Source organism: Temnothorax longispinosus, chromosome 1 (genome assembly GCF_030848805.1).
Source record: "Temnothorax longispinosus isolate EJ_2023e chromosome 1, Tlon_JGU_v1, whole genome shotgun sequence".
Taxonomy (NCBI): Eukaryota; Metazoa; Arthropoda; class Insecta; order Hymenoptera; family Formicidae; genus Temnothorax; species Temnothorax longispinosus.
This window is the reverse complement of record NC_092358.1, coordinates 8,914,403-8,927,366: the sequence shown is the minus strand read 5'-3', so window position 1 is coordinate 8,927,366 and position 12,964 is coordinate 8,914,403. Positions and strand designations below refer to the sequence as shown.

Genomic DNA, 12,964 nt, shown 5'->3' with positions numbered 1-12,964 from the left:
AAATATATATTAATCTTACAAAGTTTTATCCCAGATAAATCCGGCATAAAAAAAATTTCAGCTGAGAGACGTCCCTCTCGAGGACTCTTGAGGACTCTTGAGGAAGTGTATCCCACGAATGCTTGCAGTGAAATGAAGTTTCGGTGCTGAGAGAGAGAGAGAGAAAATACGCCTGCGCGGTTTTCTTGCGAGTAGCTCAATTTCGTGAGAAAAATACATCTGTCGAGATACCTTTAGCGGTAAATCGATAACATTAATATCCGCAATTTGCTGAGAAATTTATAGAATTAAGAGCATTTAGATGTTCCAGCAAACTTTTACGCAATCAACATTATAGAGATAAATTATGAAATTTGCGTTGAAATTTATATATCAGAAAATATAAGATGTAAAATATTCCATCGACAGCGAAAAGAGTAGGGGAACGCATACTCATTGATGTCTCCAGTCTTCGCAGTAATGCTTAGAAGCTCACAGAGAAATGATACATCTAGGAGCTCAATATTACAGTCTTATTAGACTTCTATTGCTTGCTGTTGGTTTATGGCCCTATCAGCAATCAAAATTTACTCAATTTTAGTTTATTTTTTTCTCTGCTATTTTGTCAGCGAGTATTATATTTCAGGTAAGACAAGAATATTGTAATGTTATTATAAAATCAATTTTTTTACTGTACATGACAATGACAATCTTTCACTGCTTAATAAATTATTTTAATCTATATTTTGCAATTTGATTTTTGTATCAAATTAAAATACTACAAGATGCGCTATGCGCATGCAATTTATTCTTTAACACTATATGCATGTGCCTGTATCCTGTATTAAAACTTTTATGTACAATATAAATAGTATTAATAGTATTAAAAACAGATACTTATACACGAATTTCTGTAAAACTATCTCTATTTGCAGCTGACACCATTAATAATATTAAAATGTACTTCGGACCTTGTTACCAAAGTGTTGTCTTCCGTATCTTTCTTTATACTGTTTATAATAAAATATAACGCATTCCGTTTTAACATTAATGTTGTAAGTTAATGGCTTACAGAGCATCCGTTAAATAGGATTAATTTGTCTGTCAAATATATTTTTATAGCAAAAAGTATTTTAATATTTACAACAATAGTAATACAGAAAGATAATAAAAAATGGCAGGTGAAAAAGTTATTGATGGAGCTTCAACATATACTTAACAAATTAAGGGATAAAAACGAAATTGCTATTGCAAAAAAATATAGTTGTATCGCTAATCGTTACACGATTGTGCTTACGGGTAAAACAATATTTATTGATTTTTGCATGTAATCATATTTTCGATTTAATATCTGACAATAAACTGTCAAGTGGAGTGAAATCGACTTTAGCATATTATAACTTTTATACATACGTACATTTATATATGATTTATTTTATTGCATGGGTCTATTAAAGCATTAATGTCACGTATTTGCATTAAATAGCAAATGTGCTTATAAATTGAACAAAATAGAAAAATAGCTATCAATTTAGCAATAAAATTTGATTTTATTAAAAGATATTTCATGCCGTACACACATGTGTACGGTATACATAAAATAATTTTATAATATTACATTCGACAAATGACAATTTATTTACGCTTTTTAGTACTTGTAGTTTGTGGAATATTTGTTAGTATTATAGTTCGAATTTGGTCGAATTTAATTAATGTTGATGTACCGATGAATATATCTCACCAACGGTCACGTCATTTATTCATTGTAACGGAGTATTTCGTCGATCAAGAGAAGTATTTCCATTTGATTTTGTTCCATATGTGTGCTTTTTCCATCGGACTGACTGCAGCGGTAGCAATAGGTACAATGCTTATTACGTATCTTCAACATACCTGTGGAATGTTTAGAATTGCTAGGTAGGAGTATAGACGTAAAAATTACTATATTATATAACGGTCCAATAATATATAGGACTGTTATATAAGTTATACACAAAAGTGTTATCTTTATATGTATAACATGGTAAAAAATTTTCTGGTAAAAGTTTGTTTTTAGCTGAAAAATTGTGTCATTTAATAAATTGCTATATAATTGCAACACAACATTTGTAGCTATCGTATTGAACATGCAATGAGTATCGACATTTTACAAAACATTACGCTAAAAAATAAGATTTTGATGACCAAGGGGATAATTTATGCGGTCGACATTCACCGGCAAGCTATGAAGTTTGTATTTACGTCGACAATATTCGTGCAATTCGTTTAATAATATTTTTTTGTTTTGGAAGACTGTCTAGGGATTTGTTGTCCACATTCGACATAATGATGGTTTGGTTAATAATGTGTGGAGTTGTTTGTGTGAGCATCAACCTATTTCAAGTATGTTTTTGAATTTGTATAATAATGTATGAGAGCTATCCCGAAGTTATTCATATTAATAATAATACTGTCCAATAAATGTGTCGAGAAATTGATTCCAAAAGTTTTTCAGATTGCATCATCTGATGGAAATAATGTTGAGGAATTGTTGTTTTCGCTTATATTTCTATTTACTAATGTCATATATATGTTTGTAGCCAACTATATCGGGCAGAATGTAACGGATCATAATAAGTACGTATTTTCTACTGCGTGAGAAACATTTTATGAAATAGAATATATAAAAGTTTATCTTTTAAGAGTTGTTTCATCAATAAAAATTAATTAATATTACTGTAAAATAAATCGGCGTAAACACTGAAGTTAACTAATAGAGATTTGTCTCAATTTGTCATTCATTATGCATATACTTTATAGGTACAATGTGCAGTGGTATAGAGCTCCAATACACATACAGAAGATGATATTGTTCCTGTTACAAAGAGAAACTAAGGAGTTTACTTTGAGTGTTGGCAAATTATTTCATGCATCTATGGAATGTTTTGCCACTGTAAGATGATATAAAATATCTCAATAGAGTATTATATTAAAAATAAACGTTATTAAAGGAAACATTTTTATTTATAGCTGGTTAAGACTTCGATATCTTACTTTACCGTTATATATTCTACACGATGACGAAGCAAGTATGAATTTAATAACAGCATGGTGAGAATATAATTTATGTTTAGTATCAATAGTATTCATGCTTAGAAAATAGAAATATTAATTTTTGTTAAAAATGCGCAGATATTTATGTAAAATTGTTAATAAAGATATAAAAGATTAAAATTATACAAATCAAGGTATTATTACATCAAGTTTCTGCGATGCATTGAAATACGATTTTTATGAGCAATTTTCTATTAAACATTAGCTTTAATACCCTTATATATGTTATTTGGTATCAACGATTATATATAAATATGTTAGAATTATCGATAATAAATATGTGTATAGTAAAAAACAAAAAAAAAAGAACAAGAATATGACTAGTAGTAGATGATACAGAAAACTAGATAGAAATGACATTTTGGTATTTAATATTGGTTAAAAAATTCTCGCCATTTCTAAATTATAACTTTACCAAGTATAAGCTCCGACATCGAGAGAGTTGAAGTTGGAGAATATGTCTGTCAGAGGAGCAAGTGTGACCTATGAGTGCGCGTACTGGAATGAAGTTTCGGCGCTGAAAAGAAGAAAATACGCCTGCGCGGTTTTCTTGCGAATAGCTCAATTTCGTGAGAAAAATACATCTGTCGAGATACCTTTAGCGGTAAATCGATAACATTAATATCCGCAATTTGCTGAGAAATTTATAGAATTAAGGGCATTTGGATGTTCTAGCAAACTTTTACGCAATCAACATTATAGAGATAAATTATGAAATTTGCGTGGAAATTTATATATCAGAAAATATAAGATGTAAAATATTCCATCGACAGCGAAAAGAGTAGGGGAACGCATACTCATTGATGTCTCCAGTTTTCGCAGTAACACTTAGAAACTCACAGAGAAATGATACATCTAGGAGCTCGATATTACAGTCTTATTAGACTTCTATTGCTTGCTGTTGGTTTATGGCCCTATCAGCAATCAAAATTTACTCAATTTCAGTTTATTTTTTTCTCTGCTATTCTGTCAGCGAGTATTATATTTCAGGTAAGACAAGAATATTGTAACGTTATTATAAAATCAATTTTTTTACTGTACATGACAATGACAATCTTTCACTGTTTAATAATTTATTTTAATCTATATTTTGCAATTTGATTTTTGTATCAAATTAAAATACTACAAGATGCGCTATGCGCATGCAATTTATTCTTTAACACTATATGCATGTGCCTGTATCTTGTATTAAAACTTTTATGTACAATATAAATAGTATTAATAGTATTAATAACAGATACTTATACACGAATTTCTGTAAAACTATCTCTATTTGCAGCTGACACCATTAATAGTATTAAAATGTACTTCGGACCTTGTTACCAAAGTGTTGTCTTCCGTATCTTTCTTTACACTGTTTATAATAAATTATAACGCATTCCGTCTTAACATTGAAGTTGTAAGTTAATGGCTTACAGAGCATCCGTTAAATAGGATTAACTTGTCCGTCAAATATATTTTTATAACAAAAAGTATTTTAATATTTACAACGATAGTATAGAAAGATAATAAAAAATGGCAGGTGAAAAAGTTATTGATGGAGCTTCAACATATACTTAACAAATTAAGGGATAAAAACGAAATTGCTATTGCAAAAAAATATAGTTGTATCGCTAATCGTTACACGATTACGCTTACGGGTAAGGCAATATTTATTGATTTTTGCATGTAATCATATTTTCGATTTAATATCTGACAATAAACTGTCAAGTGGAGTGAAATCGACTTTAGCATATTATAACTTTTATACATACATACATTTATATATGATTTATTTTATTGCATGGGCCTATTAAAGCATTAATGTCACGTATTTGCATTAAATAGCAAATGTGCTTATAAATTGAATAAAATAGAAAAAAATAGCTATCAATTTTGCAATAAAATTTGATTTTATTAAAAGATATTTCATGCCGTACACACATGTGTACGGTATACATAAAATAATTTTATAATATTACATTCGACAAATGACAATTTATTTACGCTTTTTAGTACTTGTAGTTTGTGGAATATTTGTTAGTATTATAGTTCGAATTTGGTCGAATTTAATTAATGTTGATGTACCGATGAATATATCTCACCAACGGTCACGTCATTTATTCATTATAACGGAGTATTTCGTCGATCAAGAGAAGTATTTCCATTTGATTTTGTTCCATATGTACATAGCTTTTTCCATCGGACTGACTGTAATGGTAGCAATAGGTGCAATGCTTATTACGTATCTTCAACATACCTGTGGAATGTTTAGAATTGCTAGGTAGGAATATAGATGTGAAAATTACTATATTATATAACGGTCCAATAATAATTAGGACTGTTATATAAGTTATACACAAAAGTGTTATCTTTATATGTATAACATGGTAAAAAATTTTCTGGTAAAAGTTTGTTTTTAGCTGAAAAATTGTGTCATTTAATAAATTGCTATATAATTGCAACACAACATTTGTAGCTATCGTATTGAACATGCAATGAGTATCGACATATTACAAAACATTACGCTAAAAAATAAGATTTTGATGACCAAGGGGATAATTTATGCGGTCGACATTCACCGGCAAGCTATGAAGTTTGTATTTACGTCGACAATATTCGTGCAATACGTTTAATAATATCTTTTTGTTTTGGAAGACTGTCTAGGGATTTGTTGTCCGCATTCGACATAATGATGGTTTGGTTAATAACGTGTGGAGTGGTTTGTGTGAGCATCAACCTATTTCAAGTATGTTTTTGAATTTGTATAATAATGTATGAGAGCTGTCCCGAAGTTATTCATATTAATAATAATACTGTCCAATAAATGTGTCGAGAAATTGATTCCAAAGATTTTTCAGATTGCATCATCTGGAAATAATGTTGAGGAATTGTTGTTTCCATTTATGTTTCTACTTACTAGTGTCATATATATGTTTATAGCCAACTATATCGGGCAAAATGTAACGGATCATAATAATTACGTATTTTCTACTGCGTGAGAAACATTTTATGAAATAGAATATATGAAAGTTCATCTTTTAAGAGTTGTTTCATCAATAAAAATTAATTAATATTACTGTAAAATAAATCGGCGTAAACACTGAAATTAACTAATAGAGATCTGTCTCAATTTGTCATTCGTTATGCATATACAATTTTATAGGTACAATGTGCAATGGTATAGAGCTCCAATACACATACAGAAGATGATATTGTTCCTGTTACAAAGACAAACCAAGGAGTTTACTTTGAGTGTTGGTAAATTATTTCATGCATCTATGGAATGTTTTGCCACTGTAAGATGATATAAAATATCTCAATAGAGTATTATATTAAAAATAAACGTTATTAAAGGAAACATTTTGAATTATAGCTGGTTAAGACTTCGGTATCTTACTTTACCGTCATATATTCTACACGATGACGAAGCAAGTATGAATTTAATAACAGCATGGTGAGAATATAATTCATGCTTAGTATCAATAGTATTCATGCTTAGAAAATAGAAATATTAATTTTTGTTAAAAATGCCCAGATATTTATGTAAAATTGTTAATAAAGATATAAAAGATTAAAATTATACAAATCAAGGTATTATTACATCAAGTTTCTGCGATGCATTGAAATACGATTTTTATGAGCAATTTTCTATTAAACATTAGCTTTTATACCCTTATATATGTTATTTGGTATCAACGATTACATATAAATATGTTAGAATTATCGATAATAAATATGTGTATAGTAAAAAAAAAAAAAAAGAACAAGAATATGACTAGTAGTAGATGATACAGAAAACTAGATAGAAATGACATTTTGGTATTTAATATTGGTTAAAAAATTCTCGCCATTTCTAAATTATAACTTTACCAAGTAAGCTCCGACATCGAGAGAGTTGAAGTTGGAGAATATGTCTGTTAGAGAGCAAGTGTATCCTATGAGTGCGCGTACTGGAATGAAGTTTCGGCGCTGAAAAGAAGAAAATACGCCTGCGCGGTTTTTTTGCGAGTAGCTCAATTTCGTGAGAAAAACACATCTGTCGAGATACCTTTTGCGTTAAATCGATAACATTAATATCCGCAATTTGCTGAGAAAATGATAGAATTAAGGGCATTTGGATCTTCTGGCAAACTTTTACGCAATCAACATTATAGACATAAATTATGAAATTTGCGTTGAAATTTATATCAGAAAATATTATATAAGATGTGAAATATTCAATCGACCAGCGAAAAGAGTAGAGGAACGCATATTCACTGATGTCTCCAGTCTTCGCAGTAATACTTAGAAGCTCACAGAGAAATGATACATCTAGAAGCTCGATATTACAGTCTCAATAGACTTCTATTGCTTGCTGTTGGTTTATGGCCCTATCAGCAATCCAAATTTACTCAATTTCAGTTTATCTTTTTCTCTGCTACTTTGTCAGCAGGTATTATATTTCAGGTAAGACAAGAATATTGTAATATTATTATAAAATCAATTTTTTTACTGTGTGACGATCTTTTACTCCTGAATAATTTATTTTAATCTATATTTTGCAATTTAATTTTTGTATCAAATTAAAATACTACAAGATGCGCTATGCGCACGCAATTTATTCTTTAACACTATATGCATGTGCCTGTATCCTGTATTAACACTTTTATGTATAAAATAGTATAAATTAATAGGATAAATAATACAAACAAAATACATAGTGTTTTATTTAAATAAAAAAATATATATAATTGCGCATTGCGTTGTATATTTTTCCTTAATTGTAATTAGAGAAATTGTCTTTATATAAAAAATAAACCAAAATAAATTTATCATGATATGTATGCGTATACAATTAAAATTGGAAATTTACTTTTTCATAAAAATTTATTTATCATCCTCTGACGTATTTTGTTGTGATAATATCGTGATATGTGCACAAGATGGAACAACTTGTTTGACAAAAATATGGTCAAAATATTTTTCGCGCGGATAGTTACTCACATTATCTGAAGTAATTAAAGTGAGAGAATCTATCGACGTGTGGCTGAACGGCAACGATAAATTTTTAAAATGGACATTTTGTTGCGGATCCACATAGAGTGTATCAGTTTAAATAGACAGTGTTGCACTGTTGCATATCAAAATTTTGATATAATGATAGGCAAAGGCGCATTATCGTATCGTATCATGAAATTAATACGCAACATATGCTGCAAATATGCATCGTAATGATATGACGTAAATATGAAAAAAGTGTATATCTGTCTTTACATACCTTTTTCAAGAATTGATATATTGTATTATTATTTAATAGTATTAATAACAGATATTTATACGCAAATTTCTGCAAAACTATCTCTATTTGCAGCTGACACCATTAATAGTATTAAAGTGTACTTCGGACCTTGTTACCAAAGTGTTGTTTTCTGCATCTTTCTTTACAACGTTTATAATAACATATAACGCATTCCGTCTTAACATTGAAGTTGTAAGTTAATGGCTTACAGAGCATTCGTTAAATAGGATTAACTTGTCTGTTAAATATATTTTCATAGCAAAAAGTATTTTAATATTTACAACAATAGTAATACAGAAAAATAATAAAAATTGGCAGGTGAAAAAGTTATTGATGGAGCTTCAACATATACTAAACGAATTAAGGGATAAAAACGAAATTGCTATTGCAGAAAAATATAGTTGTATCGCTAATCGTTACACGATTGCGCTTGCGGGTAAGGCAATGTTTGTTGATTTTTGCATGTAATCATATTTTCAATTTAATATCTCACAATAAACTGTCAAGTGGAGTGAAATCGACTTTAGCATATTATAATTTCCATATATATATATATATACTGCATTTATATATGATTTATTTTATTGCATTGGCCTATTAAAGCATTGTCACGTATTTACATTAAATGGCAAATGTGCTTATAAATTGAATAAAATAGAAAAATAGCTATTAATTTTGCAATAAAATTTGATTTTATTAAAAGATATATTTTATATCGTACACACATGTGTACGGTATACATAAAATAATTTTATAATATTACTCCTTATTTATAATATTACACCCTACAAATTTAAATAATAATTTATTTACGCTTTTTAGCACTTGGAGTTTGTGGAATATTTGTTAGTATTATAGTTCAATTTTGGTCGAATTTGATTAATGTTGATGTACCGATGAATATATCTCACCAACGGTCACGTCATTTATTCATTATAACAGAGTATTTTGTCGATCAAGAGATGTATTTCTATTTGATTTTGTTCCATGTGTACGTAGCTTTTTCCATCGGAGCAACTGTAATGGTAGGAATAGGTGCAATGCTTATTACGTATCTTCAACATACCTGTGGAATGTTTAGAATTGCTAGGTAGGAATATAGATGTGAAAATTACCATATTATATAACGGTCCAATAATAATTAGGACTGTTATACAAGTTATATACAGTGTTATCTTTATATGTATAACATGGCAAAAAATTTTTTGGTAAAAGTTTGTTTTTAGTTGAAGAATTATGTCATTTAATAAATTGTTATATAATTGCGACATAACATTTGTAGCTATCGTATTGAACATGCAATGGGTATCGACATTTTACAAAACATTACGCTAAAAAATAAGATTCTGATGATCGAGGGCATAATTTATGCGGTCGACATTCATCGGCAAGCTATGAAGTTTGTATTTATGTCGACAATATTCATGCAATACGTTTAATAATTTTTTTTTGTTTTGGAAGACTGTCTAGGCATTTGTTGTCCGCATTCGAGATACTAATGTTTTGCTTAATAACGTGTGGAGTGGTTTGTGTGAGCATCAACCTATTTCAAGTATGTTTTTGAATTTGTATAATAATGTATGAGAGCTGTCCCAAAGTTATTCATATTAATAATAATACTGTCTAATAAATGTGTCAAGAAATTGATTCCAAAAGTTTTTCAGATTGCATCATCTGGAAATAATGTTAAGGAATTCTTATTTCCGTTTCTTCTTGTATTTGCTTGTGTCACGTATATGTTTATAGCCAACTATATCGGGCAGATTATATCGGATCATAATAATCACGTATTTTCTACTGCGTAAGAAATATTTCATGAAATAGAATATGTGAAAGTTCATCTTTTAATAGTGGTTTTATCAAAATAAAAATAAATTAATATTACTGTAAAATAAATCGGCGTAAACACTGAAATTAACTAATAGAGATCTGTCTCAATTTGTCATTCGTTATGCATATACAATTTTATAGGTACAATGTGCAATGGTATAGAGCTCCAATACACATACAGAAGATGATATTGTTCCTGTTACAAAGACAAACCAAGGAGTTTACTTTGAGTGTTGGTAAATTATTTCATGCATCTATGGAATGTTTTGCCACGGTAAGATGATATAAAATATCTCAAAAGAGTATCATATTAAAAATAAATGTTATTAAAAGAAACATTTTTAATTATAGCTGGTTAAGACTTCGGTATCTTACTTTACCGTTATATATTCTACACGATAACGAAGCAAGTATGAATTTAATAACAGCATGGTGGTGAGAATATAATTCATGTTTAGTATCAATGGTATTCATGCTTAGAAAATAGAAATATTAATTTTTGTTAAAAATGCGCCGATATTTATGTAAAATTGTTAATAAAGATATAAAAGATAAAAATTATACAAATCAAGGTATTATTACATCAAGTGTCTGCGATGCATTGAAATCGTTTATTTTTAAAGTGTACGTTGAATAAAAAAAAAAAAGGTATATATATTTCTTTTACTTTGCTTCCAAATACGATTTTTATGCGCAATTTTCTAATAAACATTAGCTATTTATACTCTTATATATTTTATTTGGTGTCAACGATTACATATAAATATGTTAGAATTATCGATAATAAATATGTGTATCCTAGTAAAAAACAAAAAAAGAACAAGAATATGACTAGTAGTAGATGATACAGAAAACCAGATAGAAATGACATTTCGGTATTTAATATTGGTTAAAAAAATTTTCGCCATTTTTAAATTATAACTTGAAGTTGGAGAATATGTCTGTTAGAGAGCAAGTGTATCCTATGAGTGCGCGTACTGGAATGAAGTTTCGGCGCTGAAAAGAAAAAAATGCGCCTGCGTGAATTTTCTGTGAATAGATCAATTTCATGGGAAAGACACATCCGTCAAATTGCTTTCAGCGGTAACTCGGTCGCGGATATATTCGTTCTTATGAGAAATTTATTCAACTGTGCGTGTTCTAGCGGACTGGTACAAGTCGTACAAATGTTATGGTAAATTAGATTATTTGTATTGAAATATGTGCCAGAAAATGAAATATATGGAATATTTAATCGATTACTTTCCAAAAGGAGGGGTTTCTGCCTAAGAAAGTGTAAGTAAAAAAGATAGTAGGTATGGTAAAAAAATAGTATTTTTTGTAGATTTTGACCTCCTAAATATGGAAAAGCTAATGTAATATTAAAAAGTTTGTGTATTGGGAACATCTTGAAAATCGAGAAAGAATATGATGTGTGACAAATTCGGTTGATGTATAGAGCTATTACAAAACGCATCTCATCAGTTTGGGGAGGAGAAGCGGGAGAAGTGTTTTGAGTATGTGTAAAGGAAAATGTAAACAATTGTGTGTGAAATAGGAATGCGTTTTGTGATAACTCTGAACATCAACCAAATTTCTATACATCATATTCTTGCTCGATTTTCAAAATATTTTTGATACACCACAAGCTTTTTGATAGCTTTTTCTTATTCAAGAGGCCAAAATCTATAAAAGACACTATCTCTTCTACTTACATCTTTTCTAAACAGAAATCGACTTTTTTAGACACCCTCCTTTAAAAATAAGTTTACTTAGTAATCAAATAAATAAAAAATTTTACATGTGATAAACATATTGTTTACAATATATTAAATATATTGTTCACAGCTATCATCGAATTGAACGTGCAATGAAGATCAATATATTACAAAATATTACTTCAAAGAACGAGGATTTGATACTTAAAGGGATAACTTATGCCGTAGATATTCATCGGCAAGCAATGAGGTTGGTATTTGTGTAATATATGTATTTATGTAGATATGTATATGTGAATATAAAACGCGTATAACATTTAACATTTATTTGTGTTTGAAGATTATCCGAACTAGTTGTATCTAAATTTGAGGCAATGTTGTTTTGTTTAATAACAATCGGAGTAATTTTTTTAAGTCTCTGTCTCTTTCGAGTAAGTCTTGAATATCGTCTAAAAATAATGATTTATGGATGATTTATTATTTCTTGATTTACAATTTTATGTTAAGAGTATGTAATCTGTTACTAACGTATACTGATTAAAAAATTATACGTATAATTGTTTTGTTTTATTATATCAATTTTCATTTTCGCTCTTTAATCCTTTCGCTACGGAGCGACCGGGACGCGAACGGTTCTTCAGTGGCCGAAATGTCGATCCACCGATATACGCGAGTCGGCCGAGAGAGCTAAGCACACGTTTAACGCGTTCAATTATTATATGTAATAAAACTCAATAACAAAAACATTTAAAAAATTTGTTAACAGTAACATTTCAAGTTAACATTTTAAATTGCTCGGCCGCAGTGAGCATGTGGACAGTGGACTATAGTCACTGCTCGGCCGCAGCGAGCAGTATAATGAACAGTGACTATAGTCACTCTCCGTACCGAAAGGGTTAAAATTAATTTACTAACATGTACAGCAGAATGAACATTAGAACATATAATACAGGGTGTATCACACATCACGCACCACACGTCCCACCCGAATTTTCCGTAAATGTGAAGTGACATAAGGAAATTGGACAGAAATGTTAAGCCTCAAATTCTATCCGAAGAATCGAATAAAAGTATTTCCGTTTTCCGGAACTGACCGAAGTAAAAA

General features: G+C 29.4%; 4 protein-coding genes across 26 annotated transcripts in view; 3 read left to right on the top strand and 1 right to left on the bottom strand.

Annotated features, from left to right (window-relative positions):
• LOC139815425 (non-structural maintenance of chromosomes element 3 homolog) overlaps positions 1 to 12,964 on the bottom strand; it is a 233,773-nt gene that overhangs the window by 84,755 nt on the left and 136,054 nt on the right. The window contains exon 1 of one of the 11 annotated variants that reach the window (XM_071782384.1): positions 6,925 to 6,959. The exons of the other annotated variants lie outside the window; for them this stretch is intronic. The gene's annotated coding sequence lies outside the window, so the exon portion shown is untranslated. Of the gene's footprint in view, positions 1 to 6,924; positions 6,960 to 12,964 lie in introns of those variants that run through there. 11 annotated transcript variants of the gene reach the window in all.
• Positions 21 to 3,150, top strand: LOC139815572 (odorant receptor coreceptor-like). The gene is made up of 7 exons (XM_071782578.1): positions 21 to 1,278; positions 1,632 to 1,896; positions 2,092 to 2,208; positions 2,271 to 2,361; positions 2,474 to 2,613; positions 2,779 to 2,911; positions 2,989 to 3,150. The coding sequence occupies exons 1-7, from the start codon at positions 1,176 to 1,178 to the stop codon at positions 3,037 to 3,039; spliced, it is 900 nt and encodes a 299-aa protein (XP_071638679.1). The 5' UTR covers positions 21 to 1,175; the 3' UTR covers positions 3,040 to 3,150.
• Positions 3,340 to 6,917, top strand: LOC139815006 (uncharacterized). Of its 9 annotated transcripts, none has more exons than XR_011732652.1 (9): positions 3,340 to 4,062; positions 4,352 to 4,471; positions 4,574 to 4,712; positions 5,068 to 5,335; positions 5,531 to 5,647; positions 5,710 to 5,800; positions 5,904 to 6,014; positions 6,218 to 6,350; positions 6,428 to 6,917. XR_011732652.1 is itself a non-coding variant. In XM_071781589.1 (9 exons), exons 1-9 carry the CDS (start codon positions 3,919 to 3,921, stop codon positions 6,476 to 6,478), a joined length of 1,209 nt encoding a protein of 402 aa, XP_071637690.1. In that variant the 5' UTR covers positions 3,387 to 3,918; the 3' UTR covers positions 6,479 to 6,917. The 9 variants fall into 9 exon arrangements, 7 of the variants coding, with proteins under 7 accessions (XP_071637690.1, XP_071637707.1, XP_071637720.1 ...); XR_011732653.1 differs by having other exon boundaries at positions 3,357 to 4,062; positions 5,913 to 6,014; XM_071781589.1 differs by having other exon boundaries at positions 3,387 to 4,062; positions 5,904 to 6,049.
• On the top strand, positions 7,038 to 10,729 carry LOC139815259 (odorant receptor 9a-like). 5 transcript variants are annotated; one of them, XM_071782065.1, is made up of 9 exons: positions 7,046 to 7,500; positions 8,405 to 8,524; positions 8,651 to 8,768; positions 9,332 to 9,422; positions 9,615 to 9,731; positions 9,794 to 9,884; positions 9,997 to 10,133; positions 10,304 to 10,436; positions 10,514 to 10,729. In XM_071782065.1, exons 1-9 carry the CDS (start codon positions 7,357 to 7,359, stop codon positions 10,562 to 10,564), a joined length of 1,002 nt encoding a protein of 333 aa, XP_071638166.1. In that variant the 5' UTR covers positions 7,046 to 7,356; the 3' UTR covers positions 10,565 to 10,729. The 5 variants fall into 5 exon arrangements, 4 of the variants coding, with proteins under 4 accessions (XP_071638166.1, XP_071638158.1, XP_071638149.1 ...); XM_071782057.1 differs by having other exon boundaries at positions 9,155 to 9,422; positions 9,615 to 9,719; XM_071782048.1 differs by having other exon boundaries at positions 7,047 to 7,500; positions 9,155 to 9,422.

Bases quoted from the DNA above. Each gene is read 5' to 3' on its own strand.
- LOC139815572 (XM_071782578.1), top strand. From the start codon at position 1,176: ATGGAGCTTCAACATATACTTAACAAATTAAGGGATAAAAACGAAATT. The intron at 1,279-1,631 runs GTAAAACAATAT...TACGCTTTTTAG, and splicing joins TTACACGATTGTGCTTACGG to TACTTGTAGTTTGTGGAATA. The intron at 2,912-2,988 runs GTAAGATGATAT...TTTTATTTATAG, and splicing joins CTATGGAATGTTTTGCCACT to CTGGTTAAGACTTCGATATC.
- LOC139815006 (XM_071781589.1), top strand. From the start codon at position 3,919: ATGATACATCTAGGAGCTCGATATTACAGTCTTATTAGACTTCTATTG. The intron at 5,648-5,709 runs GTTTGTATTTAC...TTGTTTTGGAAG, and splicing joins ATTCACCGGCAAGCTATGAA to ACTGTCTAGGGATTTGTTGT. The intron at 6,050-6,217 runs GTGAGAAACATT...ACAATTTTATAG, and splicing joins AATTACGTATTTTCTACTGC to GTACAATGTGCAATGGTATA.
- LOC139815259 (XM_071782048.1), top strand. From the start codon at position 7,357: ATGATACATCTAGAAGCTCGATATTACAGTCTCAATAGACTTCTATTG. The intron at 8,525-8,650 runs GTAAGTTAATGG...AAAAATTGGCAG, and splicing joins TCCGTCTTAACATTGAAGTT to GTGAAAAAGTTATTGATGGA. The intron at 9,732-9,793 runs GTTTGTATTTAT...TTGTTTTGGAAG, and splicing joins ATTCATCGGCAAGCTATGAA to ACTGTCTAGGCATTTGTTGT.